Here is a 27,155-nt window from a genome sequence, read left to right as displayed (position 1 = left end):
TTTTTTGGGCGTTTCCACGTTGACTTTGCTTCTCCTTTGAACGACTGTCTGCACCCTTCATGGCCACTGTAAGGCCCAGAGAAGGCTCAGACGATGACAAAAGTCTTCCCGAGAAGCGCACCAAGCTTGATCAGCCTGAGATAGACGGATCGCTTGATCTGACGGACATTGCCAGCAAAGAGGCACAAAGCCCTCTGCAAGCGGGCATATCTGGCCTCCAAGCCGCTCATACGTCATCAGTGGACAGCAATGTGCATCAACCAGATACCCCAACGTCTGAACCGACTGCGAGCACGTCAGACAAACGAGAGACCATGTTCTCTCGCTTAAAGACGATCGGCGGTCGGCCCCAAACGCTAGAGGATGTCGGCATTGAGGCCTACGTAGACAACAGCGTCCCCTCCTTCACTGCTCGCTTCAAAGAGCGCTTCACAGACTTTCTTGTCTGGGAAATTGGCAATGACGGTCAAGTCGTCAGGTTGAAAGATATCAGACGGCCTGCTCGGCTCGTCACAAATTTGCCAGATGATTATGTCCTACAACGGCCCGCGTCTGCACCCGTGCCTACGTCGGAGACACCTGCGAGTGCATCCGAGCCACAAGAGCCAGCGTTTGAGGGACCACCAGAGCAAGATCCACGGTTGGCGAAAGTCCTGCCACCCGACGCGCTTGACTCGCTCAAGGACTTGTGGCAGAAAGGCGGCGAGGGCTGGAGTGCTCGCGGCTCGGTGGCCGTCAAAGCTATGGATAGTAAAGATGATCGCAAAGCGTTCCACCAGATCATTCGCGAAGTATTCGGTGGCAAGCTCATTACCGAGCACAAGCAAGAAGACGAAAAGACATCGATCATCATTACCTGGGCCAGCAAAGGTCGAGGGAGAGATGATAACAGCCGACCGAGAGGCGGCGGACCGAGCAAGAACCCAGATCGGTCAAAGATGTCTGAGCAGGACCTGAAGCGAGACGCCTTGAAGCAATTAGAAAGGGAAGCCAACAGGGCTGCCGGTCCCTATATCCACTTCACTCTGCAAAAGACCAATCGCGACAATTCGGATGCTCTCAATATTCTCGCGAGAGCTCTGAACGTCCAGGGTAGAGATATTGGGACAGCAGGCACGAAAGATAAACGTGCCGTCAGCGTGCAGAGAGTCTCACTCGATCGCGGACGAAGCAAGAAGAGCCTGGACGATATATGGTATCTTATGCATAACAGAGGCAACGAGCAAGGCTCGAATGACAGAGGTCGAGGCGGCCGCGGAGGCAGAGGTGGGCGAGGCGGCGGGCGCAGAGGACCAGATCAGCAGCACACGCGCGGCGACAAGGGAATTCGCATTGGTGACTTGTGCTATGCAGACGAACCGCTCAAGCTGGGCGATCTTAAAGGCAATCGCTTCCTCATCACCTTGCGAGACCTGCAAGTCGAGTCTGACGAAATTGTTGACAAGGCGATGGCTACTTTGCGGCATGGCTTCATCAATTACTACGGTACTCAGAGATTCGGAACCGCGACGATCCCCACCCATGCCATCGGACTCGCACTCTTGCACAATGACTATGAGCTCGCTTGCGATCTCATCATGCGCCCCCGTGCCGACGAGCAGGAACCTGCAGGCTCGATCAGGAAGACGTATGCAGAGACGGGCGATGCAAAAGCTGCGCTGGCTGCTTTCCCACGCTGGCTCGTGGCCGAGCGCCATATTCTCGAAGGGTTGATCAAGGATCCCCAAGATCACAAGAATGCGCTACAAAGGGTACTGTCACCCTGCCAAGCATATCCTTGATGATCTCTGACGTTGATCGTGCAGATACCCAAGCAGCTGCGTATGATGTTCGTCAATGCCTATCAGTCGTACATCTGGAATCGGGTAGCGTCGGAGCGCGCCAAGCTCTATGGCTGCGACAAACCCGTCGTTGGTGATCTGGTCATGCTGTCAGATATGCAAGAGGGCGAAGAAGCTGACTTGCCGGAAGATGACGAGGCCATCTCGAAGCAAACGCGCACGCTGCGTGCAAAGTCGCGCATCGCAGCCGTCAAAATTTTGAGAGAAGCAGATCTCGCATCGGTTTCGATCCACGACGTCGTGCTGCCTCAAGTCGGCTTCAATTGTGTCTATCCTGCCAATGAGCTCGGAGAGCTGGCCAAAGCAATCCTCAAGGAGGATGGTCTCGAATGGACAGATCTCGTTCGCGAAAAGGCAGAATATTCGCTGAGTGGTTCATACCGCAAGTTCCTGCACAAGCCTGGTCATGTGTCCCATACAATTCTGAATTACAGCGATCCCAATTTTCCACTGGCGGCATCGGACGAAGATGCTTTGCTGGGCGAGCCAATGCCAGAGCCAGAAGCGAATCCTATTCGCCGAGCCTTGCAGATCGACTTGCATCTTGGCACTGCAGCTTATGCGACTATGGCTCTGCGAGAGATCATGAAGGTCGACACTGGCTCGAATCACCAGCGCGCACTGACGCAGGCAGATCAGGCGACTCGCGCTGCGCAAGCGGCAGCGCCCATTCTTGAGGACAGCAACGCCTCTGCAGATACCGCCAGCGGCGCTGCTGGCACCGATACGCTGGGTCATGCGGCAGACGCAGAGACGCACGTCGATGCAGTCGAGCCTATCGACACCTAAGCGCATGTTGTTGTCATCGTCGAGCAAAAGTAAGCTAGATATGATCTTGCTTGCCCACTACGAGTGGAATTCGCACAAAGGCGTCTGAGCCCCATTCTGGTAGACTATACAGGTCCAGATCGCCACCGAAGAATTCAGCATACCTAAAAATACTAATCAGTGCTGCTTCGTGAGGGTCAATCATAAGACGCACATTCGAGAGAGACCTAGACCCAGTCCCATCTGCCCTTTGACTGCCCGTTGCTCCGCTACTGTTGCTGCCAATCGCTCGACCTCAGACTGGCCAGACGAGAAGGTGCGAGGATTGACAAAGCTGAAGACTTCCAGTCGAGCGCTGCCTGTCAGTGGGCGATCTAGATCGAACGGGGGGATCCCGCCAGCTGCGAAACTGGATCAGTCAGAATCGACAGGCTGAAAAGAAGGAAGACACCTTGGTCAGAGACACGTATGAGCATATCAGTGCCGCTTTCGCAGATGGTAGTCGAGATGGGATGCTCGCATGCATGGTCGCCATGCCTTGCTAGTGTTGCTTTGGCGCTATTGCGGTATAACTCAAAGAGGATATACTCGAGATGCTCGGGCAGGTACGAGAAGGTAGCTTTGGTGTTGCCATCGATGTCGAAGCGTAATTGCGCGTGCTCGTGCTCGGGTACTTCGTCTATCATTGCGCTCGTGACGAGGCGGGCGCACCTTTCTGCCACCTCGGCCGGACAAAGTCGATTGTCCACAACGCCGACGAAGCGGTCCGATGCTGCACCTCTTTCGAAGGAGCCGGAAGCATACTGCTCTGAAAGCGCGATATGCTGTTGTGTCAATATGCGCCTGCTGATTCGCGAGCGTAGCATCTTGGCCATGAATGCATCGAGCTGACTTGCAGGCGTTTCCTTGGCCGAGTCTTGCAGTGCTCTTGCCAGGAGAGGTATGATGACGAGATGCTCCTCGAGCAAGCCTTTCATGAACTCGCAGAACTGCAGGTTATCTTCAAATGTCCTGATGACGGGATAAGTACGAATCCGTTCGAATGCGTCGACGTATCGTTCAAATACGGGCTTGATGACAGGATTCGACCCGACGACATACGGCAACACTTCGAGATCCTTGATACGATGGGCCAGTCTGACAGGCAGCTCTGTGCGGATGAAATTGCCGGCAGTCACCAACTTGTCGCGGTTGACATCTCGACCGAAGAAGATGAGCTGTCTGAGGCTGATGGGAAAAGCTTTGCGTGCTGCAAACGGCTCGACATGACTGCTCACCCGGCGTGCTGCCACGGCGCCCAGTGAGATGCTAGCATGGACCATCAACGAGCCTCGTCCAAACACTTCCACGTACGTTACCTTGCTTGATCGATTGATTGATCGACGACGCGACTGCTCTTTCTCCTTGCTGTCAACCCCACGCCGTCACAGCACTCCTTGGCCGTCAAGATGGTCTACAACGTGGCCATACTTGGCACAGGAATGTCCTGCTTTGTCTTCCACGCTCCTTTGCTATCCTCACTGCCGGAGCACTTCAAGCTGTCGACCATTCTTGCGCGTCGACCGGAGAGTCAAGAGGAAGTCAAGCAGCGTCTGCCAGGCGTCAAGACTGTAGCCACTCTCGATGAAGTCTGCGCCGATGCGTCGATAGATCTCGTCGTCATCAGCACGCCGAACGAGCTGCACTTTGAGCAAGCCAAGCAATGCTTGAACGCCGGCAAACATATCGTACGCCTACGCTGGTCTTGCGTTCTCCCGTGGCTGATTAACTCGAGGTACACAGGTCGTCGAGAAGCCTCTCACGCCTACGGCCGTCGAGGCGGACAAGCTCATCTCGCTTGCAAAGTCGAAAGGATTACTCATTGCAGTTTATCAGAACAGGCGACTCGATTCGGATCTCCTCACGTTGCTCAAAGTCATCAGGGAGGGCAGACTCGGACAGGTCACCGATTTTGAAAGTCACTTTGATCGCTTCAGACTCTTCAGGAAGAGCGAAAAGGTATGGAAGGAGCAAGCCAGGCCTGGTGGCGGCCAGGTATACGACCTCGGCTCACACCTCATCGATCAATCGCTGTACCTCTTCGGCAAACCCACTTCTATCACCGGACAGACTTATTCTCGACGACAACTGCCCCCACTCGAGCTCGAAGACGCATTCACAGTGACGCTCGAGTATGGACCCAGCAAGGCGACAGGCTCGTCTTCTGCCGGACTGCCTTTGTCACGCGAATTGCCACTCACCGTCGTTCTGAAGGGGTCTACAACATCTCTGGGGCCCAACATGCGATACATCGTCAAAGGCGACAGGGGAGAGTTCCGAAAAGCCGGTGTCGATCCGCAAGAGGCGCAACTCATCGCAGGCAAGACGCCTGCGAAGGATGATGATCTCGGCATTGAGGACGACAATATTGCAGCCGAGCTCTGGTCAATTCCCGTCTCCTGCGACATCACCAAACCTCCCGCGCCACAACATGAGAAGATCAAGAGCGAGAAAGGGCGATATCTCGATTTCTACAGACACTTGCACGATGCTCTCGAGCACAAAGACGCCTCGCGATTGCTCGTCCAGCCTGAGGAAGCACGCGAGGTCATACATCTCTGCGACCTGGCACACCAGAGCGCAGCTGCCCAAAAGACTATAGCTCTCTGAACCCGAACACCCGATCGATGCAGACTACAAAGTCACGACACTCGCGTCGCATATACATGCAATGGGCATTCAACACTGGCACTGCACGCTCATCTCAGATGAAGCCTGTAAGTGAGATTGTCAGTCTTGACTAACGCAGCACATGAGAATGGCGCTCGCCTGATTCGTTGAGCATCCTTGCTACCCTTTCGTCATCGCGCTCTCGCGGCTCCAGTGCCATGCTGAGCTCGTAAAGTTCTTGCTCATCGCGATCTGCCAGGTTGAATTGCTCCTCAAGGTATTTGAGGAATGACGGCACTTCTTGTAGGTTGTAGGGTGTCGATTGGTGTAGCTGTACTTGCTGGATGAGCTCTCCAGCTTTTTGTCGCTTTGCAAAGTTGATCTGGTCTGGCTTCTCTCGTAGGAAATCCGGGTTGCCATCGCCGATGAATGTCCAATCAGTGAGATACACGCCTGCGACTTATTCAGATCAGGTGGGCCAGAAGACGCGTTCATGCTCACCCAAGAAAGGTACGCAGGGTGGGCCAATCGTTCGCACAGCGTCACGATAATCGCCAAAGTTCTTGTTGGGCTTCATCAGCTCGTTGAGTGCTGCGAGGGTGTTGACTGTCTTTTGAGGTACGATCTCCCATGTGCGCTTCAACCGATAGATCGGTGTCGAATTGAGACCGGCGATGATGTGCATGACAGTGGAGAAGTTCTGAAGCTGCCGGCAACGCTCGGCGATGTTCACAAAATGCTTGACGACTCCAACTCGTTTCTTTGGATCTTGATACTCAAGTATGGTACAGCCGACCCAGCGTGTGATGGCGTTGCTGAGATCGATCATTGCACGAATGTTAGGCGAGTCTGTCTGAACCTTCTTTGGCCATGCTTTCGCTAGACACTCGGGCGGACGGATGGCAGAGAATAGCCGACTGTCGTATAACGTCAGTTGGCGAGCGAGCTCGGTTGGATCCATATCAAGAAACTTGAGCTTGCGTATGCTTCGCGATATGATAGGCGGCGGCGGTGGACCATAGCTCGTCAGGGGTGCTGCGAGGCTCGGTACGCCGTTTTGCAGTCTGCGCTCGACGACTCTTATGACCTGCTTTGCTGCCACGGAGTCTGTCACCGCTTCGGTCGCAAAGCGGCTGACTCGATCCAAGACTGCACTCTCGTTGTCGTCATAAAGATTTGACTCGATCCAGACCTTCAGTATGTTGAGTACGCGAATTCTGACGAGCTTTTGCTTCTGTTCTGTCCAGATGTGTGCTTCTTCGGCTGCCAGACCAGCCGGCATCTCGATCATGTACCGCTGTACGAGCATGTCAAATAGGTCGTTAGAGGTAGTAAACGTTCGGTATGTGAGCAGAAAAGTCGTATTGAAATGATGATCGACTGGCGCCCTGTGAGCAACGGCTCGCTGAACAGACGGCGAGCAAGCTTACCTCCTTCGTGACTGGTGAGCTTCTCAACGAGAGCCGCGAGTGTGCCGCCTTTGACCTGTCCATCGGACGCGAGCGAGAGATCTCCGGGTGCATAGTCTGGCTGCAGGAAAGCAGGTCCGGTTGGCCGAACGCCCAGCGTTCTCTGCGCTTCCGGTGGAGGCGCATCGTCTCCGAACATCTTGCGTAGCTTAGACTTCGTATCTGAGATGGCGACTGATCAGTCATGTCGGGCAAGATCCAAGAGACTCGTACTCATAGACGGTGCCCAAGAAGCAGCGTCGGTAGTCCGTGCAGGCGTTGCAGGTTCGTGTGAGAATGTTTGTGCGCTGACTTGTTCGGGACTGAGCCCGTCTTGAACCGGCTCGCGCGTTGCAGAGAGCGAAAAAGCCATGTTCGCAGACTTTGGCTGCATGCGGGCAGATGCGCGATCTACCAACAACCGTCGGTAAGCAGCATTGATTTGGCGCAAGTCACTCGGCATCGTTGCCTGCAATTCGGCCACTTTGAGCAGAGCAGACAGCGCTCTGGAAAGAGACTCGATGCTATCTTCAGCATCAAGGAGCGCGGAGAAGGCTGCATCCATGTCTTCGACTGCCGGAGATGGTGCAGTGAAGCTTTGGAGGGGCGAAGTTTCTGCGGGCTGCGAGATGTTATTGGCACCGACGTCAAGCCCGATCTGCCGTCTACGATTGCGACTTTGGCGGATGCCGAGTGATTGTACCGAGAGCAGGAGCGACGCGTTTGCATCGTAGATGCTCTGTTTCGAAGTTTGCAGGCTGAGCAAGAGCTGCTTGCCTTCTTTAAGAGAAGCATTGTAACCTTTGTACTGATCAGGAGTTGCTTTCGACTTGCTTGGTCCCGCGCTGACGGAGGCATCTAATGATTCTCGCAAGCCGGGTACGTTGTCAATGTCAATCTCGATATCAACGCAAGCAGCAATATCGATCTCTTCAGTGGCGGACAGAAAGCGCGAGATGAGCAGCATAAGGCCCTGCGACTGCTCTAACAAAGCGGGAAAAAGAGTGATGGCTCTGGAGCGAGAGCGAGCGCGCGAATTGGGGGGTGTGGCAGGTCTGCCTTTGGTTGAGGTTGAAATTGGACGGGTTCCTGCCGACAGCGCTTCGAGTGATTGCCTCAGACCAAGTATGCACTTGAGTACTGTGCTTTTTGCTTCTGTGACTTTGCCCGTGACCAAAGTGGAAAGAGGATTGAGAGCGAGCACAGAGGCAGATTCTAGCGGAAGGACAGCGAAGCCGTGACCACGCCAGTTTGCGCCTATGCTTCCACCCGGCAGTAGCAACGCCTCCGCCGTAGTGAAAATGACAGGCTCCACTAGCTTCAGAGCCGGCAGCGAAGCTCGATAAGACTGCAAACCTGTCGCCGAGCGCAGCTTCACGAACTCGGCCACGAAGGCTCCCAGGCTGCTCGTGGCGTCTCGTGTCCCAACAACGACATCGAGCCGAAGCTTGGACTCGATCTCTTGCCGCAATCGTGTGGCATCGTTACGTGTTCGTCTAAGTACCTGCAATTCTTCTTCGTCTTCGGCTAATTGGAAAGAAGCCACAAATGCGTCGTCCTCTTGGTTCGAGCTCGCCATCAGTCCCCAGGTCGCGCGTACAGCCAGTATGAGCTTGGACAGCGTCGAGGTGATCTTGCGGGCAAATGGTCTCAACTCGTTTACGATCAGATTGGTCGAAGCTTCGTAGTCGAGGTTGAGTGCGCCTGCATAAAGTGCATTTGAGGGAGTGGCGGTATCGAGAACGCCGGCAGCATGGAGCAAGACAGACACGCGAGCAACAACGGCAACGATTGCGCTAGCGAGAGCCTGCCGATCCTCTGTTTCGGCCGCATCTACATTGGCTCTGTCTCGCTCTCGAGATCGATTGGGATGGGCGCAGTCAACAAGCTGGCTGATTGCGCGTCTTACGTCTTGTTCTAGCAGCCCAATCGTTACCGGGCGAGGTAGGGACACCTTTCGCAAAGCTATCGCTACGCGAGCAGCGTTCTTACCCATCGGAGGTGCCGACAATGTATCAAGGTCGATCACGGAAGACAGACGTCTATGAGAGAGCTGCGAGCGCGCTGCCTGTCGACTAGGCGTGCTCGACCTATCGATGGCTAACGTAGGAGCAGGGGCGCCGACGCTAGTGGGGAGCCGGAACGAATCAAGAGTGATTGTATCACGTGAAGTTGGCGCAGTGGAGGTCTTTGCATCATCCGCTGCAGCGTTGCCGGGTGAGAGCACCGAGAGAGATGCTTCTTCGGCACTCGGCGGGGTCCAGCGCTTCTCGCCTGTTTGTAGATTCTCGTAAAAGTATGTACTACCATCTTGCAAGGTTCTCGCGACCCAAGCCGTATTGGCGAGAGCTGATTCTGGATATCGTGATACAAACGAATTAGAGGAGAGAGACTTGGTGTCTGACGCCTTCGTAACAACGGTAGAGGTCATCGACTGTTGACGTGTTGAGGCGACAAGGGTGGTATCCATCGAGCCTGGCGCGACGCTACCCCTGCGCGAATCACCAAATTCGCTGCGCTCATCCGCTCCGGCAGGCATGTCGAGGGAGGTCTCTCCCGTACGCGTGTTGTAGTAGACGACCTGACCGGATTGTGTCACTTGAGGAACCCAATAGTCCCATGCGGATGCACTGCTGGGTGTGTGCCTGCCCGAACCGGCAGATGTTGCGACCGAGACCGGGCGTGTAGAGTTCGCCTGGCTCGGCTGCTGCCGAGCGATTGAGGAGCTTGTTCGCGCCTGGAACGCGGCTTGAGCGAGCTCTGCAAAGATGTCATCACCCGCATCATCTCGAGCATCTGTCGAGCCGAGAGTATAAGCAAGCGATGCTGCACAGAGTGTACATGGACTGACCAACCGGCGTATAGTCGCCGACGACGCTACTCTCGACTGAAGAGGGTACGCCTTGGCCTGAAGCGTTCTGTTGTCTGTCGGTAGCCAAGGACAGGCTCTCCATAGCTTGAGTATCTCGGTCGAGTAAGCCTTGCGCCCAGAGCGCTTCTTCGTCTGTGACTCGGGAAACGTAGTTGGAAGGGAACCAGCCTCGCTCCCTTTGCTCGACAAGTACGCCATCCCACCAGCCGGACTCGAGTGTCGTGAGGACTTCAATCTGTTCAGCCCATAAGCTTAAGATCAGCTCGTGGATGCATCAGATCAAGAGCTGTAGACGTGCCAGTGCGCCTCGTTTGAAGCTCAGACTAGCTGTGTCTGCACCGCTAAAGTCATAGAGCGCCCTGACGAAGAAGGACTCCTCCTCGTCGTGGTCATCGTCTGGGTCGCCTGTCTGGCCGTCCATGTAGACCTCCGAGCCCGAGGTATCTGTCGGGATGGTCTCAGTCGCTCCTCGATGAGCGGATGCGCTACCGAGACCGCTCATCGTGCGAGCTCGCTGCTCCTGTCATTCGATCGAGTCGTGTGAGACGTTGAAGTGATACGCGACGCGCTCGAGGAAACGCTCAACATGGGTCAAAGTCGCAAACTGAGGCATGGACACAATGCATTCATATGCCGATGGTACGTTTCACAAGATGTCGGGCGAACAGAAGCGAATCTCGTGCAAGTACCGTGAGCTGAATAGAGAATGCCGCGCGCCGGCTGAACTCGTAGTAGTAGCTCGATTTGCCGACTAGTGTGCTCTCTGGGGGTATATTGAAGATGCCTCTTGCGTCGATGACCAGAGAGTGTCCGTACATCGTTTTGTCAGTCGCCAGCTTGACCATTGCAGCCGTGCAGTCTGCCATCTCGCACAAAGGCAGGCCCGCCAAGCCTGATCGCGTTGGGATATCGATAATATTCGTGTCTGTGAACCAGGGAGCGACCATATTGAGGGGTATCCCCTCAGATTTGCACTGATAGACAAGGCTGCGCATCATGCCTAACATAGCGTGCTTGCTTGTTGTATACATTGGCGCGGCGGGAATGCCAAAGAAGGACGCCATAGAACCGACTAGCACGATTGACTTGTCTTTCGCGCTATTCTCGCGCAAGTAGTGGAGTGCGAGACGTGTCGTGTACAGTGCGCCAACAGTGTTGGTCTGGAAGGTCTTGAAGTTGGGCGGCTTTGGGTCGCCGAGTGCGGAGAGCCCTGCGAAATCGCCAAAGTCGCCCACTTCTGTGATGCCAGCGTTGACAACGACGATGTCGACTGTTTGTGTATCAGCTGATTGCAGACATTGGAGAGACTGGCTGCATACTCTTGCCAAAGGCGGCAACAGTCTCTTTGAAGAATCTGAGCTGTTGATCCCAGTCTTGCACATCAATGGGCGAGACAGACAGCGTCTTAGGCGATCCTGCTGCTTCCATCGCTTTTGCTGCTGCCGTGCCTGTCTTGGGCGTCGTATTGCATATCGCTAACTTAGCGCTGCAATGCTCATCAGCCCATCTTTGCGACATTCGAACCCCATGGACTGACCCGAAACGTGCCGCTTCCAGTCCAAAATCTTTGCCTATGCCAGATGCACCGCCAGTGATGAGGATGACCTGCAAATAGCCGTATAAGTCGACAGCAATCCGCGGAGTGACTTCAACTTTCCTTGTCTTTGAGCTTTGCACCATCAGCTAGCAGCGCTTCCCGCGATACAGCGCCCAATTGGCTGAGCTCGCTGATAAAGTGCGTATATTCATCGGCCATGCTGCTTCACGAAGCTGACAAGATGGTTGGCATTCGTCGGCAAGAGACCGCCAAAGCGGGGTTCGGCCACTTCGGTCACAAAGAATTACGCTGAGCTTCGGGGGCACGTAGCGGACGCATTTCCGATGGCGACACGCATATCAATTGATCCCCAGCCAGTGCTGCATGATTGATGACTGCCTGACGGTGCTATATGCGGCCCTGCTCGCTGCGACAGCGATCAAGCGCACTTCACTTCCTCATCACTTGATCCCTCGAGCTTTCGTCACGCTTCAAGATCTTACCGAGCATGATGCGTCGTGCAGGCCGACAAAACGGAGGCCCAAGCGCTGGCGAACGCTCACACTTCTGTCCCTGGCTGGCACCAGACTCGCGATACATGTTTATACATGCACATTTGCTGCCCGGCTGAAGCGGATCGCACAACTCTCGATTGCAAGCATCGTACTTCAAGCTGTGCTTGAGCTAGACTTGCTGTTCAGACCACCCGTGGCAGCCCCATATGTCTTTCTCGCTTCGTGTCTGGTACAACTCATCCAGCCAGCCTCGATCGCTGTCCGGGCGCTCGCTACAACGAGCGTATTGACTGCTGGGACAATTGCGCTCATCAGTGTGGACGCGGTCCTGCTGATAGCGCTCGTCTGCATCTGCTTGTCAATGCCTTGCGTAGACACAGCACCTCTGCCGCTCAAGGAGATAGCATCAGGCCGAGAGGTACGCTTTCGTCGCTGATGGCGCGCAATGCTTAGAATCCTGCCAGATGACATCCGAGCTGAGTAGCCCGGAGGATCGCGTCTGTCTTCTCGAATGGCTCACTGCAAGCTTCGTAAGCTCTCTGATTTCGCTAGCTGGACGAAGAACGCTCGAAGAGAGCGACCTATGGACGTTGTCGCCATATCTGCGACATCGCGCTTTGTTCGAGATCTACCGATGCGTACACGACCGCGCAGGCCTCGTGTCCAATTTAGCACGCGCGAACGCGCTAGACCTGATGATTGACATCAGCCTACGCTTCATCACTTCGGCTCTATCGCTTACAAGACCGGTGCTTCTGCAACAGATCTTAGACAAGCTGCAACAGAATTCATCGCAGGGCCGCATCAACGCGGTCTTATTCGCCGCCCTTATACTTACGCTTGCCTTTGTGGAAGCGGAAGCCGACCTAATGCGCTCCTGGCATTCTCGCCGCGCTTACGAGCGAACAAGAGGCGTCTTGATTGCAAAAATATCTGCCAAGGCGCTGACACGCAAGGCTACGACCTATGTTCCACCCGATGGCGATCGTTCGGGCTCGTCAGATACTGGCAGGATCGTCAACCTTATGTCTGCCGATGCCTACAGCGTTGCGCAGCTTTTCTGGGACATCTCCAGCGTTGTCACTTCACCTTTCGAGCTCACGTTGGCCATCCTTTTGCTGTATAGACTCATGGGCAGAAGTGCCTTGATAGGACTTGCGATACTGCTCGTGATCTATTTGGCCAACCAAGGCCTGGCTCGACAGAATCTCAAGATACGGCGGCTGTCATTACTGGCAAAAGATCGTCGGTTGGGCGTCGTCACCGAGTTTCTCGAGAATGTCCGTCTGCTGAAATTGCTCAACTGGCAGCAACACTGGGTGGCCAAGGTACAGGCAGCACGAGAAGAGGAGCTGAGATGGCGTCTGAAGCAGAACGTTAACGAGGCCACGATCTCTTCTTTGTGGGGCCTCACAACGCCTGCAATCGTCGTCCTTGCCTTCTACTTCTATACTCAGGTAGACGGCCACAAGCTATCCGTATCCGTAGCCTTCCCAGCGCTGTCACTACTCGCAACGGCTCAGGCGCACCTGATTCGCCTTCCGCAGGCGGTCTTGAACGTCTTTCAGACATTGATCTCAGTGCGAAGACTGGAAGCGTACTTTGCAGAAGCAGACCGACCTGAGCCTGCCATGCTTGACAAAGCAGACAATCGTCTCATCGTATGTACGGACACAACTCTCGCCTTTGCGACTTCTGCAGCAGTCGAGGTTTCTAAGGAGCGACAATTTCGCTTGGAAATGCAGGGCTTAATCGTCGAGCCTCAGTCGATCACTGTGATCACCGGTAACAACGGTTCTGGCAAGACGAGTGTCTTACTTGCGATTCTGAACGAGCTTGAATGCGTCAAAGGCTCACTCAGACGTCGCGTTGATCTCAAAGTCGCGTATGCGCCTGCGCAGCCATTTTTGCAGCAGGGCACGATACGCAGCAACATCCTGTTTGGCGAGCCTTATCTCCCGGACCGTCTGAAAGCCTGTAACTTGCTCAGCGAACTTGATGATCAGCAGATCATCGGCGACAAAGGTCTATCTCTTTCCGGCGGTCAACAAGCTCGGCTTGGCCTGTCGAGAGCTTTGTACAGCTCAGCGGAGCTTCTGCTATTTGATGATCCGATTTCAGCCGTTGATCCAGCAACGGCTGCTCGCATCATCAACCTGCTCGGCTCTGCAGAGGCTCTGATGAATGGACGCGCAGTAGTGATGACGACTCATCATGCTTCGATATGCTTGCCCATTGCAAGTCAGCATTGGCATGCTGACGACGGAATCGTTCGCAAGATTGCGCTTGGTCACTCGACAACGACGTCAATTGCGAAAGCACGCACGGTCGCCACGGATGACAACGAATTGGCTACAGCTGCCGTGCATTCGCTGATACGCGCAGAGGTCAGAGCGACTGGCCGCGTAGCATGGAATGTCTATGCCGTGTATCTGCGCGCAGCAGGCTCGACAGTCTGGATCTTGACGGCCATCTTGCTCCTGTCAACACGTTTCGGCGAATTAGCTTCCTCCTGGTTTCTCAAGGCGTGGGCAGAATCTCAAGCAACGGACAGTACGGAATGGCTGCGGGAATACTGCCTCATCGTGCTGAGCATTGCTATCTTGGGCCTGCTGAAGATGTCCATCGGTTACGTCAGCTCGTATCGTGCTGCTCGATCGCTCTTCCAGCAAGCGGCTGATACGATTGCGGACGCGCCTGTGCTTTGGCTTCTCAACACACCGCTAGGCCAGGTCATCAACCGTTTCACTTCAGACGTCAACGTCGTGGACGGTAGCGTCAATGGCTCTTTGCGCAATTACTCGGCTACTCTTATCAACTTTGCAAGCTCGCTAATCGTCATCATCCTAGCACAGCCTTGGTTTCTGCTTCCCGCTACTGCCATTGTGGCGATCTACACTTGGCTTGCCCGGCCTTACATTTCCGCCAGTCGAGACCTTAGACGTTTGGAGATGAAGAATCTGTCCCCTCTTTTCTCCTCCTTTGCCTCGCTGCTCAAAGGCGTCACCACTATTCGCGCTTTTGGCACAGCCTCTCGGGAACGGTTCCAGTCGGACATGCTTGCCCAGATTGATGCGTTTCAGCTAGCAGATCATCTGTACTGGTCAGCTAATCAATTTCTCTCGTTTCGCTTCGACTTGCTGGGCGACCAGATATTCTTCGCAGTCGTCCTCATCGCAGCATTGAGCAAAGCCAGTGCGGGCATTGCTGCATTTGCGAGCGTATCTGCGCAACTGTTTGTCTCTTCGGTACATTCGCTCGTCTGGGACTATGCCAATCTGCAGTTAGATCTGTCAGCGATGGAACGGATACAGCAGCTTCTTAAGACTGACCAAGAAGCCTCATCAGCCGGGCATGCGCCACCTGCTTACTGGCCTTCCTCATCGGCTTCGCTCGCGTTCGATAACGTCTCGCTAGCCTACTCGAGGAAAAGCACGCCTGTTCTTCAAAACGTTTCGTTCACCGTACAACCGCGCACGAAAGTCGCAATTGTAGGCGAGACAGGAGCTGGTAAATCATCACTCCTGCTCTCACTGGTAGGCGCCATCGAGCTTGCGCAAGGGACTATACATGTCGATGGTCTCAACCTCAGTCGACTTGATGTGAGGCAAGTACGCGAGCGCATCAGCTACGTGCACCAAGCATCAGAGGCATTCACCGGCACAGTGCGAGACAACATTGATCCGTTCGAAGAATCAAGCGATGTCGAGTGCCGCCGCATCCTAAGCAGAGTCTGCTTAGGCGAGCTGGCGCTTGACCAGGAAATTTCCGGCGGCGGTGATAAGGGACTCAGCCGAGGCAAGTGTCAGCTTCTCAACATCGCTCGGGCGTTGCTGCGACGCAACAATATTGTCATTCTGGATGAGGCCACGAGCAACCTCGACAACGACACGGACGAGCTAGTATGTATCCTGGCTGATGTGCGAACGCATCCATGGCTTATTACCTGACGTAGATCCACGATGCGCTAAAGGACGAGCTGCACGGCAAAATCGTCATCGCTATCGCCCACCGCATTCAAACCATCATCGATTACGACCACATCATCGTCATACATGCCGGCCAGATCGCCGAACAAGGCACTCCCCAGGCTTTGTACGCCCAGCAAGGCATCTTCTACAGTTTCTGCACTGCTAGTCAAATAGACTTTGCGTGATTGTGTTGCAGGAATCATGTTGTTGACAACAATGTGCACGTTGATAGTCCGATCACTTGCGATAGAATGTCTTCTTGAGCGTGAACTGGAGCTGCAGGACACCCCTATCGAAGGTCGATTTGAAACCACGCTTATGGGAGTACTCCCAATCTTTCTTGACTATCCGGAATCCGAGATCTTCATACGGCGGTCCTGCCTTGAAGACAAGCATGCAAGTATCCTCGTTGCCTGGTTCATTGACAGTAAGGTAAGTTGGCGTCTTCGTCTTATCGATCAGGTCAGGATAGAAGATGGCAAATTTGTAGCCTTGCACCACTTTGGGTGGAGGGTTGTCCGTACTGCGTCAGCAGATCAGCATATGCACACCTTCAAGCAAATAGGGCAGAGACGTACTCGTAATGGGCTCGGTTGAAACGGGTCCATTCGAAGGCAGTAATGACCTTGTTGAAATGGCGAGGTTTGCGTGGTCGATACTTGTCTTCCCATCCATAGGTATGCTTGCTTATCTCTGCTTCCATATTGAACAGCTCTTCTTCCTCGTCCATGTCGTCGTCAGACGCCGCTTGCTGGTACATCGATTCCGCATGTTGCCTATACAGCGTCTCTGCCACTTCATCACGATCGGGTCCATCATCGACGACGCGCTGCTTGCGAGGCACAAAGTGAGCACCGACGACCAGCTTGCGCGCTTCGATGAGCTTTCTGATCTCTTCTCGCGGGTCGAGCAGCTCGAGGTTCTGCTCGGCTTCGAGCAAGCTGTGGACGAGAGGTGGTTCCATGCTAGGCGAGTACTCGTCTTGCTTTTCGACAGCCGCCGCCGCCACCTTGCTAGCTGCAGTAGGCTTGATGGTATTGGCGAGCTCGGCTTGAGCCTTGAGAGCGCTATCGCGTTGGCGACGGCGGAGCTGCTCGAGACGGTTCTTGAGAACGACTTCGTGCATGTTGCGCAGCTTGGCCTTTGCCATCCAGACTGCGAGCTCTTTCAATAACCCTTCCCAGTACTCGACATCGATAGGGTCGCCACTCCCAAGCTTGTCTGCAATCTGACCTTGCAAGACTGCCAGTTGCTGATACGTCTTGTCACGGAACATGTTTGCGATATCGGACTTGACGGTGGTATGCTGCTGCGTACGATATTGTGCGTGACCGAGCTGGCGCTCAGACTCGAGTGTAGCGAGAGCATCATCGCATACGACCAGCATAGCTTTCCAGAAATCGATGTTGGAAGGTGTCGTCTCGAGGCTGAGATACATCTTGATATCGTTCTCGAGCTCGCGGGTTTCGTCTAGCGTCAGATTCTCAAAGATGAGGTAGGGTTCCTCGAGATCGATGTCGAGTCCGGCGCCCTCGTCCTCTTCGTCATCGTCCAGCAAGAGCGACTGCTTCGATCTGCTGGCCAGACGTGCCTCACGACCTTGTGACCATTTGAGATTGAGCGCCAGGAAGTCGATCGGCTTTGCTCGATTCTCCTTTGTCCTGATCTCTGCACGCTTTCGCGCTTGCTCCAGCTGGAATTCTCCTTCTTTGTTGAGCCATTCCTCCATCTGAGCGGATTCTTGTAACCTGGCCATTCGGGCCGCTTCGGCTTCGCGCAACTCTGCCTCCTCCTCACGCGTGGCTCGCAGTCGGTTGAGCTTCTCGAGCTCTTCTTTGGCTTCTTGCCGTCTGCGTGCGTCCCGTTTGGCGGCATCTTCTTGGGTGAGACCTTGCTTTCGCTCCTTGTCTTTCTTCTTGCCCCAGACGAACGCCTGATCGAGATTGGAGTCATGGAACGGGTTGTCCGTGACAGAGTAGACAGAGACTTCGGCTGCAGCTAGACGGTGCTCCTCTGCTTCTCTCTTTGCTGCTTCTTTGGCAGCCCGTCGTTGTTCCTTGCGTGCTGCTCGTTCGCGTGATGTCTCTCTGTCGTGCTTAGATCTGCTGTACTCGTCTCGAGGCCGTCTGTCAGCGCCGTCTTCTCGATGCCGCTTGTGAGCCCGGCGCTCGTCTTCGTCGTCATCTCGTTCGTGTCGACTGCTGCTGGCTTTTGCAGACCGACCTCTCTCCTCATCACCCCCGTACTTGCGACGGTGAGAGTCTGACCATCCTCTTTGGCTCTCTCTGTCGTCCCTGTGACGCCTGACTGGCTCTGCTGAGCGCTCTCTCGCCATTGACACTGCGACGGTCGATGACAGTCGAGTCGCGCAATTTTGGCAGCGAGCATCATCGACTGAAGCGCTGACAGGCTTGCCCGTCATGGACTCTCTAGCGCCAGAATGTACCCGGGCGAAGCAAGAGTATGACGCCTGCTTCCACACCTGGTTGGATGGCTATCTCAATCTCGTCGTCTTGCGGCCTGGCAGCTCATCTCAAGCCGCGACGCCAGACTCGTCCCAGGCTCCCTCATCAGGCACCGCACAGTCAGCCGGCAGCTCATTCTCGCTGTGGGGATCGAACAAAGGCAAGGAGAGAGCCTCAGCCACTCAGCCTACTGCAGGCGACAGGTCTCTGTCCAGCATGACCGAGGATGAACGGCAGAAAGCTATAAAGAGTAAGATCGCAGAGTACGACGCCAAATGTGGCAGCCTATGGACAGATTATCGTTCATGTTTGCAGGTGGCTGGCATGCACACGTCTCGCCAGCTAGTGTGCTGATGAACGCGCGCAGAATGGCATCAAGGCGAAAGGGCTAGATGATCTCATCGCTGCCGCACGCGCAGAAGATCCGTTGCTTCGGCCCAGCGATGAAGCCTTTCCGACCGACGAGCGATGACGCACGAAGGACAGGACGTGTACGATCAGCTGCCCGCAGAAAAAGACTGTAGCATCAAGCATGTACAATCATTGCAGCCCCTGTCAGATCACTAAGCGACGACGCGCCGGAAGGAATAGCGTCTGAAAAGCCTCGTCGACGTCTCGTAAACCACGAAGATGCAGAAACAGGTCTCGAGCGGGCATGCTCATTTCAGGCGCAAAAAGGATACGCAAAAATCTACTTTACCGCAGGATTCACGCGTGGTCCCCCACCGCATTACTGACTGGGCGTTACGAGGCTTAATTGGGCAGATCTGACGGGATGCCATGCTTCTCTCGTACTATGAAAGTAGATACGGGTGCAGGCTGGGCAAGCAATATATACATTGCTTGGTCGAGTACAAGCATCAGCGCCTTGCCTGATCGCAGTCTCTTCTTCCGCCTCTCAGCTTGGAAATCGAAGGATGCATCCTGCCGCGTGAGAGTGAGTGGCCAAGCAAAAGACGACCAGTGAGTCAGCAAGAGATCACTTCGACAGATCGCGTCATTGGACTTTATGCTCCGCCTGATCACATCAAGGACACAAGTCTTGCGACCTCGAAGCTTCATCCGTACATACGCAAGAATGGCATCACCCCAGAGCATCGTCGACGATGCCATTGCCTCGCACCACGTCGTTGTCTTCTCCAAGGCATGGCTCAGTGTCGGTCGAAACGATGGCTAACCCGGCTTTACAGAGCTGGTGTCCCTTCTGCAAGCGTGCAAAAGGAACGCTGTCTTCTCTCGACGTCAAAGAAGAGCAGAAGCCGTACATCATTGAGCTCGACGAACACGACAAGGGCAGCGAGATTCAAGTCCGTTGACTTCCCGCTCGTCTTTCGCTTGAGTTGACGCACCCTCAGGACTACCTCGCCGAAAAGTCCGGTCAGCGCTCGGTACCCAACATCTGGATCGGACAGGTACGTCCCATTCGCATGTGAGGAGATCCACAAGCTGATACTGCTGACAGAAACACATTGGCGCAAGTGTGATCATATCACTTGACAACTTGATGCTGACACAGCAGCAATACTGCAGGGCTCTGATGATCTGGAGACGCTCAAAGAGCAGGACAAGTTGACCGCCATGTTCTCGTAATGCATCTTGTCCCACTGCTGCCCAAGCAAGCTCGTGGTTTCGAAGCGCGTCGCGTCATGGCGGGATGTTGCCGAGTTTGAACACAATCTGGACAATGCCAAACCTGGAAGCGAGCGAGGCATGATCAATGGTAGCTACCACAACGAGCGTGAGTATCCCATTGACTCCCAATGGATCGCCGCCAGAACTGCGCAATGGCGGCTCGCCAAGATCACATCGCTTCGGGTCTGCGCGCCAAACTTTTGATCATCGCATGGATGGAGCCAGCAAGCCGGCTAGTGAAGCCGCGCATATGCTCAGACGACGGAGCTCGATCGTGGAGAACGACCTTTACAATGGCCGGCAGAGCTACCACCTGTCTAGTATCTCTATGGGGTCTATGCCAACTCTGTCGGGGCTGGGGGATACCGCGAGGACGTCTAGAAGCCGACTGCGCAGCACGAGAGCGCTGTATCAAATAATTCTGGGGATACTGTGCATATTTGTGCTCATCGTTGCTGCAACTCGCTCAGAAATTGCGTCGTCCTTCACTTCACTTGGCAGTCGTACTTCCGCCTGGCTTCACTCGCCAATAGCTCATCGCATACGATATGAGCGCTACGATTTTTCGACATTACAAGCTGGGGGCCGGAACTCGAGGATGAGCCTAGCAGACTTTCTCAAAGATCGGATGGGGCCGCCCGATCCTTCACTGCCCCTCTGGGTGACGATGTCAGGTGGTATCTACATCACCGAAGCTATACCTCACTTGCGCATCGTACTCGAGCGTCTAGCCAATGGAACCATGCCGCACAGCAAGCCAAGATCGGACGGACGCAAAGATCCAGTCGTGACGCCGGTGCCCAGACAGGGCAGAGGCACGCAACCTTTCATGGTGCTCTGTCTGGACGAGCAATGCATGGAGCAGTGCCGTATACAAGGCTACATGGCGTACTTTTATGACAATCATGTGGGTAGCAAGCATTATACCGACATTGGCTACCAGAAGAGTAGAAGTACGCATACTGCTGGCTCCCCTGCGCCGTGCTCATCATGCGCACAGTGATGTACGAAGTGGCTTCTGCTGGCTACGCAACGCTCTTCATCGATGGGGATGTCTACCTGCGCAATGATCCCTTCGAGTTCATGCTGCCGGTCGACGACGCTTCAGTCGATATCCAGATTCAAGACGACGTCAGCAACGGCGATCAGCTGAACATAGGCTTTTTGCTGCAAAGTGCCAATGAGCGCGTTGCTGCGCTCTGGCTCGAAGTCCTGGATAAGGTCAAGGACGGCGCCTCGTGGGATCAGGAATGGTTCTCCGCCTTTGCCAACGTGACAGCAGCTCGCAAGGTACCCGGTCACCATGAGCGCTTCACCAGTCCGCAAGGCGTCAACTTCTACGTCCTGGATCGACGGCGGTTCTCTCCCTATCACATCACTGCACCTGCTGCGCCATTTCCAGAGGCAGTGCTCATGCACCTCACATGTGCGGACAATGCCTGGCTCAAGTTCTATCTGTCTGCGGTCTATGGCTATTGGCAGAACGTCAACGGCTACTATACCCGGCCGCCCCAGATCATTACAATGCCCGAGATCAGTGGCACGAAAGTGCAAGTCCGCCGACAGATACGGATGCTCATCCAGCTCGCACAAATCACTGGTCGTGCTATACAGCCGCCTTTGGTCGTGACCATCTTCTCGGCCGATCTGACACCAGAATGGCCAAAATGGGGCGATCGTATACAAGCACTGCCCGAGCCGGTACCTCAGCGAGCTTCGACAGAGCCCATGGAACTCTCTGTGCACCGTCGCCACTGGTGGTCTACAGTGCACGTACAAGAAGTCAGAAATACGTTCAATGTCACCGTGCTTGAGCCAAATTACATCGCACATGCACTCACCCATAAGCAGTCGACAAAGACCGTCTTCGCTTTGACCTCGCCGGGCAATCTAGACCTCTTCTGGTACAGGGGCCGCTTCGACCTGCTCACGGAAGCCATTACATCAGATGTATGCAGACTCAAAGCTCTCGTGAGCTCGTCTAATGGTGCTTGCAGCATTACATGCAACAGCAAGTCATTAGCATTACAGATCCAACGAGATCACTCGCAACATTACCTGTCAGGGGGAAGGAGCTGCGCCTTTGCAGTAGATTAGAAGTGGGCTCCCATGGAAGCAATGTAGTTCAATCTGACATTTCGAACAGATGGGCTATCAGTGTTACAATCTCTGTCAGAACGAACAAGGTACTTATGCAGACGTTCAGCGGTGACGTGGCGGTGACGCGCGCCACTTTGTAACACGTACATTGCACACGTCGTCGGTTAATATTTGCAATATAAAAAGTGGCCTGACTTGGACGTCGCACGAGCCGCAAACCGAGTGCCAACTGAAGCGCAGCATCCTAAGATGCCACTCAGGGGCGACCATGACGATCTTGTGGCCATTCTGTCGCAGCCACGGACAGTGAAGCGAGCATCGTTCGCCGCTAACCAACAAGAAACATCATCTAGGCTCGGCATTGATACGAGCGAAGGCGATCTAGACCCTCTGGCTGCATTCACTTCGCTTGCGTCTCCAGCTACAGCTCCATCTACGCGCCATATGGATGTTAGTAGCAGGTTGTCACAGTACGACTTTGCGCCGGCGTCATCGATGTCTACCGCGTCAGGATCGCATTCGTTCCCACTGATGCCTGCGAGCACAGCCTCTGTCTCGATGGCACAGTCTGCAGCTAGTGCCTCATCGTCCTCGCCTTCCCCGCCTGCATCACACTCGTCTCTGCTCTACTCCAGTCTGGGAATGTCATCCGGTCCATCGCACCAAGGCAGCTCTCCTCCGAGTTCTGCGGAAGAAGTCGAGCCCGTTGCGTCTGAGCCAGCAGCGAAGCGGCAGAAGACAGTCGCGACGCTGTCCATGGATCCCTCCAAAGTCGCTCTCGCAATTTCACGGCCGCATCAGACCACAGCCGTCAATCTGAAGACGCTCAGTTATGCTGGTCTGGTCCAATATGACCAATCGAGAGCTTCGTTGCCAAGTCAATTCGATCTCGTAAATCTCAAAGCTAGCACTTCGCAAGGCAGCAAGCGCAAGCTTGCAGCCTCGTCGAATGGTGACGAGGAAGACAATAGCGGCGACGAGAATAGCGCAGACAAGGATCTTGGTGGTCACAGTCAGTTCTGACGCCATTTCTGTATAGCCTGCTGATTTGGCTATACAGATGCTGTTGAGCGACGATATCGTGATGGCATCAATACATCCATCGCGCTTCTGCGTGATCTCGTGCCTGCGACTGCGCACCTTCGCGCCGAGCCATCGTCAGAGACCAAGGCGAAAGGCAAGCGGAACTCGCAATTCATGCTGCCACACCCTGCACCAGTCACACAAGGGGTCGTGGATGGCGTCGAGGCAGCAACAAAGCTGGGCAAGAAAGTCGTGCTGAGCAAATCGATTGACTACATCCGCTTCCTCAAAGGACGCAGGGAAGAGCTCGAGGAGGAGCTGTTCCTTTTACGGCAGTTCGTCGTCGACTGCGTCGAAGGCGGTGGCGATGTACTGGCTAGCTTTGATGATCAGATCAAGACAGTGCGCGAACAAGCGCGGCCGGCTGCGTCTCAGGTTGCCAATGCCGGCAAGTCGAAAGCGAAGTTATCTCGCTCTCAGCGCGCCAAGGCTACGCCCAAGTCAAAGGGCTCTAGCGTGACGCCTCCTCAAGCTGAGGCCACCCAGCCTAGGCCGACGACCATGGACGAGAATGTCGAGGACGTTATGGTTGCTCCCGTATCCATGGACTACCTTAGCGAGATAGCGGATTTACAAGACTACGCGTCAATCCTGCGTGATAGTGGCATGGGTGGCTACTCTGATGGCTATGCCCATGCCGCCGATTCAGCAACATTTGACGATCTCTCGCCGACCACGCGACCCGGCTCAGCAGCTATGTTTGCCGTCTTGGGCGGCGTTTCCTTCCTGGGCGGCTTCGGCTACGATGTCGCGTACACAGCCAATGCAGCTCCGAACAGCGAACGCGCTTGGTCGTCTGGCCTGCGCCGACGCTCTGTGCCCGTTACAGACGATACTCTATCGCCGCTGCAGTCCGCTATACTTGCCCAGCCTGCGATTCTCTCTGGTGTCATTTGCGTCAGCTTGCTCGTTATCGTTTTACTGGCGCTTCGACTCGTGCTACGACTAGGGCGTAGACTGTCCGCAGATTCGACGATCAGATACCGGCTAGCTCTGCAGCGCCTACACACCGCACGAACGGGCGATGTGAAAACTGTCGTCGGTGCGTTACGTATTGTTGCTGACGCACCTAAGAACTTGCCGAGTGCACTCATGTCGATCGTACGCCAAGCTTGGCGGGTGATAACGCGCACGCACTCCCTCAACGCGCCTCGCCATGTAGCGATAGAGGCGTGCATGGCCACTTTGCGGCTTGCGGAGATCGAAGTGATGTCTGCTGGCACAGGCCAGCGCAAAGTCTGGCGGTTTCAGGCGTATCTGCAGCTTCTCAATGCGTCTCGAAGTGCTGCTTGGCAAGAATGTGCCCGAGATCACGAAGAACTGCAGGAGCCTCGCGTGCAAGCCACGCTAGCTTTGCTCGCTCTCACGTCACCGTTATTACAGACCGCCCAAGCGCAATCTCACTGGACCGAAGCCATATCGAGTTTGAAAAAAGTCGAACTGCCAGTGCCGTGGCTGTCGATGGTCCTCGAAAGCAGCTTAGTTGATGCACATGCGAGTCTCGACGAGCTTCGCACGTCTTCCGATCCTCTCGTCAATCCTCTTGCAGCTCTTGCCGATCTGCGATGCGAGGCAATTCTCATCGACGCCTGGATGCACATGTTTGCTGCTGTAGCCAGAGCCGACACACTTCGGATTGAGCTGGATAATGGTTCGGACTTGGTCGACTGGATAGATGTTGCTGCCGAATCGACCAGGCATGGGTCGGCCATGCATCATCTGGCATTGCTCACCAAGGGTGTTTGGGTATGTCTGCAGCAGCCTCAGTTGAGCGACGACCTTGCCAGCTTCATAGCGAGCCTCGACACTGGCGAAAGTGTAGCTTCAATCGCTGCTTTCCTACAGCTGGCAGAGGGTGCTGACGACATAGAGTCAATCGGCTCACCCGTCAACGCGGTCGACAATATCGCTTTCGTCACATTGAGCTGGCTTCATCTCCGCAGACTTCAGAAACGAGCAGACCAATTCGACTCGTCTCTTTCATCTGCCGTGCACGATCATACAGTCGCATTGCGCGCGCTATGCGCCCATGCACCTTTTATACCGTCTGCAGACTCTGTCGAGGACATCGAAGTCGATAGTAGCAGCGAGAGCGGATCAGAAGATGCTAGCGACTTTGCTCTTTCGTCAAAGACGAGTGATGACTTCACTCAAGCGGTAGATACCTGCCTAGAAGACCTGTACATGCTTGGCCGGCGAGCTGCGTTGGGCGAGATTGTTGTCACATGATTTTACAAGCTTCTTCTCCTCCGTCCCTCGGTTAGTATGGTAGCAGGCTTGTGGCGCGAGCGCCTATGAGATCCTCACTGGCGGCTACGTGCCTACAGCGCTCAAGCTTGAGCTTGCGCGCGCGGTGGCGAGCTCAATCTTTGTGAGCAAGCCTGCATCGGCAAGGACGAGATGATCGGTCTAGTACGGCAATGCACGCCATCAGACAGACCTGAGCGAGCTGTACGGATGAACGCGTCTCGCAAAGGGCGACGATGGCCGACCTATCTGGCGATACGCGGCTCGTTCGACAAAGGCAGCAAAGCGAAGAGATATTGTACATCTACATTGCAAGGAGTACAAGAGCAAAGAGCAGCGCAGACTTGCTGTCGAGCTAGGCTTCGCAATGATCTTGCACTGCACTGACCTTGGTCTAGATTACGTGATGTTCCGCCGCATCCCAATCGACATGGTGCAAGATCACTGCGAAGCCTGGCTCGACAGCGAGTCTGCGCTAGCAGGCCGGTGATTACTTTTGACGCGTTTGACCTCTAGTTCTCGATAAAGGCCGCCGCGGGATTGTTACACCCACTGCGCGCCGAAGTTGGCGTGAAGACCTGTCTGGCGACGTCAAGCGATCAAAACTGACTGTCAGCAAGGCGGATGCTACCTCGCTACGACTCGACCCGATGGCTGGACTTGCTGGTCACGTTCATGCATGTAGGCTCGTCGCTCTGGCTTGGGTCCCCTTATTGGCGACACTCTGCGAATGACCGTCATGTTGCGCAACTCTAAGTTCCTGTCGGGCATAGCCAGCAATGGCATGCAATCTAAATAGCTTGTATAAGCAAAAGGTCAGTGCAGCTGTCGAACTGGGCGACTAGACCGGCGACGATCTTGCTCTCTGCTCTTTGCTTTTTGCTCTCTGCTCTTGTACTTCTTGCCATGCAGATGTACAGTCTTGCTTCTCTATGACAGCCGGGCTGTCATTCAGATGAATTACCGATGGCAGCGGGGACGACTCTGTCGACTTTGAGAAGCAGAAGCAAGGATTCCAGCGTGTCTTGCAGAATGCACTACTTGTACGTACAACCATGCGACTGATACCTTTCATTTGCGCGCAAATCCGACTTCCTTTGGACTGAGTGAGAAGCGTGACTCTATCGGTAGTCGCCAAACTTGTGCTTCTGTCCATTCATGATTGATGATCATCTGTAGCGACTTCCTCAGCATACGCGACGAAGACGTCGCAGAAGGCTTACATCTCCTGTCGGCCGATCTAGCTCGCATCCGTCCATGACGAGTGTCCATATAGGATTGATGAGACGCTGCCAGAAAAGCGTCGGCTCGTGTGGTGAAGCGCAATGCTCGAAAAATAAGAATTGTCCGCCAGGTTTGAGGTATTCATACAGACTGTCAATGACTTCTTGACTCTGAGGTATCCCGCACAGCGCTAGAACGGAGATCACAGTGTCCACCGAGCCCGGCGTGAGACCTGTCGTCTTCTTGATCCTGTGCGCGTCTTCTGCGCCAAAGCCGAGTATCTCAAATTTGCCTTCGAATCCAGCGTCAATTGCGCTCCTTGTCAGCGCAGGGTACATTGTTGAGTTGAACTCGATCAGGACTAGTCGAGTGATCTTGTCGTGCGAGAGATACTTGAGATTCTGGCCCGTGCCCGAGCCAATATCGATGACGACACCTTCTGCCATGGCGAGCAATTCGGTCTTGTATGGCCTGTATAAGTCATCGATGCTGGGACCGAAATAGCGCCAGATGGAGCCAAAAGCGATACGCCTGCGCTGCTGTCTATCCAAGAGCAGGCTCGGTCGCTTCATGACGGCAATGAGGACGGCTGGCAGAGCGATCAAAACCGATTGACAGAGCATGATCAGCGTGCCGGCGATTTCTGTAAGCTTGCGACCAAAGGGGACATGATCAACAAAGGTGGATGGGCGAGGCGCTACTGGTAGCCGTCGCTCAAACTGGATACCCATGGAAGCGCTAAGCGAGATCGCAGCGTCGAATCGAACCACCGGAGCTCAACACCGCGATGGAGCACACGCGGT

General features: G+C 54.7%; 12 protein-coding genes across 12 annotated transcripts; 7 read left to right on the top strand and 5 right to left on the bottom strand.

Annotated features, from left to right (window-relative positions):
• Positions 1-59: 59 nt before the first annotated feature.
• L969DRAFT_48886 (uncharacterized protein) lies at positions 60-2,630 on the top strand (the record flags this gene model as incomplete). The annotated part of the gene is made up of 2 exons (XM_014712485.1): positions 60-1,751; positions 1,806-2,630. The coding sequence occupies 2 exons, from the start codon at positions 60-62 to the stop codon at positions 2,628-2,630; spliced, it is 2,517 nt and encodes an 838-aa protein (XP_014567971.1).
• Positions 2,631-2,983: 353 nt separating this feature from the next.
• L969DRAFT_49217 (uncharacterized protein) lies at positions 2,984-3,931 on the bottom strand (the record flags this gene model as incomplete). The annotated part of the gene is made up of 1 exon (XM_014712484.1): positions 2,984-3,931. One exon carries the CDS (start codon positions 3,929-3,931, stop codon positions 2,984-2,986), a length of 948 nt encoding a protein of 315 aa, XP_014567970.1.
• A 126-nt stretch (positions 3,932-4,057) lies between these two features.
• Positions 4,058-5,258, top strand: L969DRAFT_48959 (uncharacterized protein; the record flags this gene model as incomplete). Its single annotated transcript, XM_014712483.1, has 2 exons — positions 4,058-4,336; positions 4,392-5,258. The coding sequence occupies 2 exons, from the start codon at positions 4,058-4,060 to the stop codon at positions 5,256-5,258; spliced, it is 1,146 nt and encodes a 381-aa protein (XP_014567969.1).
• A 130-nt stretch (positions 5,259-5,388) lies between these two features.
• Positions 5,389-6,866, bottom strand: L969DRAFT_49135 (uncharacterized protein; the record flags this gene model as incomplete). The annotated part of the gene is made up of 3 exons (XM_014712482.1): positions 5,389-5,711; positions 5,760-6,638; positions 6,689-6,866. The coding sequence occupies 3 exons, from the start codon at positions 6,864-6,866 to the stop codon at positions 5,389-5,391; spliced, it is 1,380 nt and encodes a 459-aa protein (XP_014567968.1).
• Positions 6,867-10,174: 3,308 nt separating this feature from the next.
• On the bottom strand, positions 10,175-11,391 carry L969DRAFT_87310 (uncharacterized protein). Its single transcript, XM_014712481.1, has 4 exons — positions 11,236-11,391; positions 11,116-11,183; positions 10,898-11,064; positions 10,175-10,848 (listed from the first exon to the last, which is right to left on the bottom strand). The coding sequence occupies exons 1-4, from the start codon at positions 11,332-11,334 to the stop codon at positions 10,205-10,207; spliced, it is 978 nt and encodes a 325-aa protein (XP_014567967.1). The 5' UTR covers positions 11,335-11,391; the 3' UTR covers positions 10,175-10,204.
• A 600-nt stretch (positions 11,392-11,991) lies between these two features.
• On the top strand, positions 11,992-15,580 carry L969DRAFT_82165 (uncharacterized protein; the record flags this gene model as incomplete). Its single annotated transcript, XM_014712480.1, has 2 exons — positions 11,992-12,048; positions 12,095-15,580. 2 exons carry the CDS (start codon positions 11,992-11,994, stop codon positions 15,578-15,580), a joined length of 3,543 nt encoding a protein of 1,180 aa, XP_014567966.1.
• Positions 15,581-15,838: 258 nt separating this feature from the next.
• Positions 15,839-17,936, bottom strand: L969DRAFT_94426 (uncharacterized protein; the record flags this gene model as incomplete). Its single annotated transcript, XM_014712479.1, has 2 exons — positions 15,839-16,124; positions 16,180-17,936. 2 exons carry the CDS (start codon positions 17,934-17,936, stop codon positions 15,839-15,841), a joined length of 2,043 nt encoding a protein of 680 aa, XP_014567965.1.
• Positions 17,937-17,954: 18 nt separating this feature from the next.
• On the top strand, positions 17,955-18,769 carry L969DRAFT_87307 (uncharacterized protein). Its single transcript, XM_014712478.1, has 2 exons — positions 17,955-18,381; positions 18,434-18,769. Exons 1-2 carry the CDS (start codon positions 18,022-18,024, stop codon positions 18,536-18,538), a joined length of 465 nt encoding a protein of 154 aa, XP_014567964.1. The 5' UTR covers positions 17,955-18,021; the 3' UTR covers positions 18,539-18,769.
• Positions 18,770-18,827: 58 nt separating this feature from the next.
• On the top strand, positions 18,828-19,665 carry L969DRAFT_74433 (uncharacterized protein). The gene is made up of 6 exons (XM_014712477.1): positions 18,828-19,003; positions 19,058-19,222; positions 19,257-19,373; positions 19,422-19,478; positions 19,529-19,540; positions 19,597-19,665. Exons 1-6 carry the CDS (start codon positions 18,842-18,844, stop codon positions 19,654-19,656), a joined length of 573 nt encoding a protein of 190 aa, XP_014567963.1. The 5' UTR covers positions 18,828-18,841; the 3' UTR covers positions 19,657-19,665.
• A 60-nt stretch (positions 19,666-19,725) lies between these two features.
• L969DRAFT_74430 (uncharacterized protein) lies at positions 19,726-25,543 on the top strand. The gene is made up of 6 exons (XM_014712476.1): positions 19,726-20,651; positions 20,699-21,648; positions 21,696-21,797; positions 21,845-21,906; positions 22,059-22,810; positions 22,859-25,543. Exons 1-6 carry the CDS (start codon positions 19,784-19,786, stop codon positions 25,108-25,110), a joined length of 4,986 nt encoding a protein of 1,661 aa, XP_014567962.1. The 5' UTR covers positions 19,726-19,783; the 3' UTR covers positions 25,111-25,543.
• Positions 25,365-25,862, top strand: L969DRAFT_49361 (uncharacterized protein; the record flags this gene model as incomplete). Its single annotated transcript, XM_014712475.1, has 3 exons — positions 25,365-25,446; positions 25,527-25,614; positions 25,694-25,862. 3 exons carry the CDS (start codon positions 25,365-25,367, stop codon positions 25,860-25,862), a joined length of 339 nt encoding a protein of 112 aa, XP_014567961.1.
• A 337-nt stretch (positions 25,863-26,199) lies between these two features.
• L969DRAFT_17274 (uncharacterized protein) lies at positions 26,200-27,083 on the bottom strand (the record flags this gene model as incomplete). Its single annotated transcript, XM_014712246.1, has 2 exons — positions 26,200-26,301; positions 26,352-27,083. The coding sequence occupies 2 exons, from the start codon at positions 27,081-27,083 to the stop codon at positions 26,200-26,202; spliced, it is 834 nt and encodes a 277-aa protein (XP_014567732.1).
• Between the last annotated feature and the right edge of the window lie 72 nt (positions 27,084-27,155).

Source organism: Mixia osmundae (genome assembly GCF_000708205.1).
Source record: "Mixia osmundae IAM 14324 unplaced genomic scaffold scaffold_5, whole genome shotgun sequence".
NCBI classification, from domain to species: Eukaryota; Fungi; Basidiomycota; class Mixiomycetes; order Mixiales; family Mixiaceae; genus Mixia; species Mixia osmundae.
This window is presented reverse-complemented; position numbering and strand designations above follow the sequence as displayed.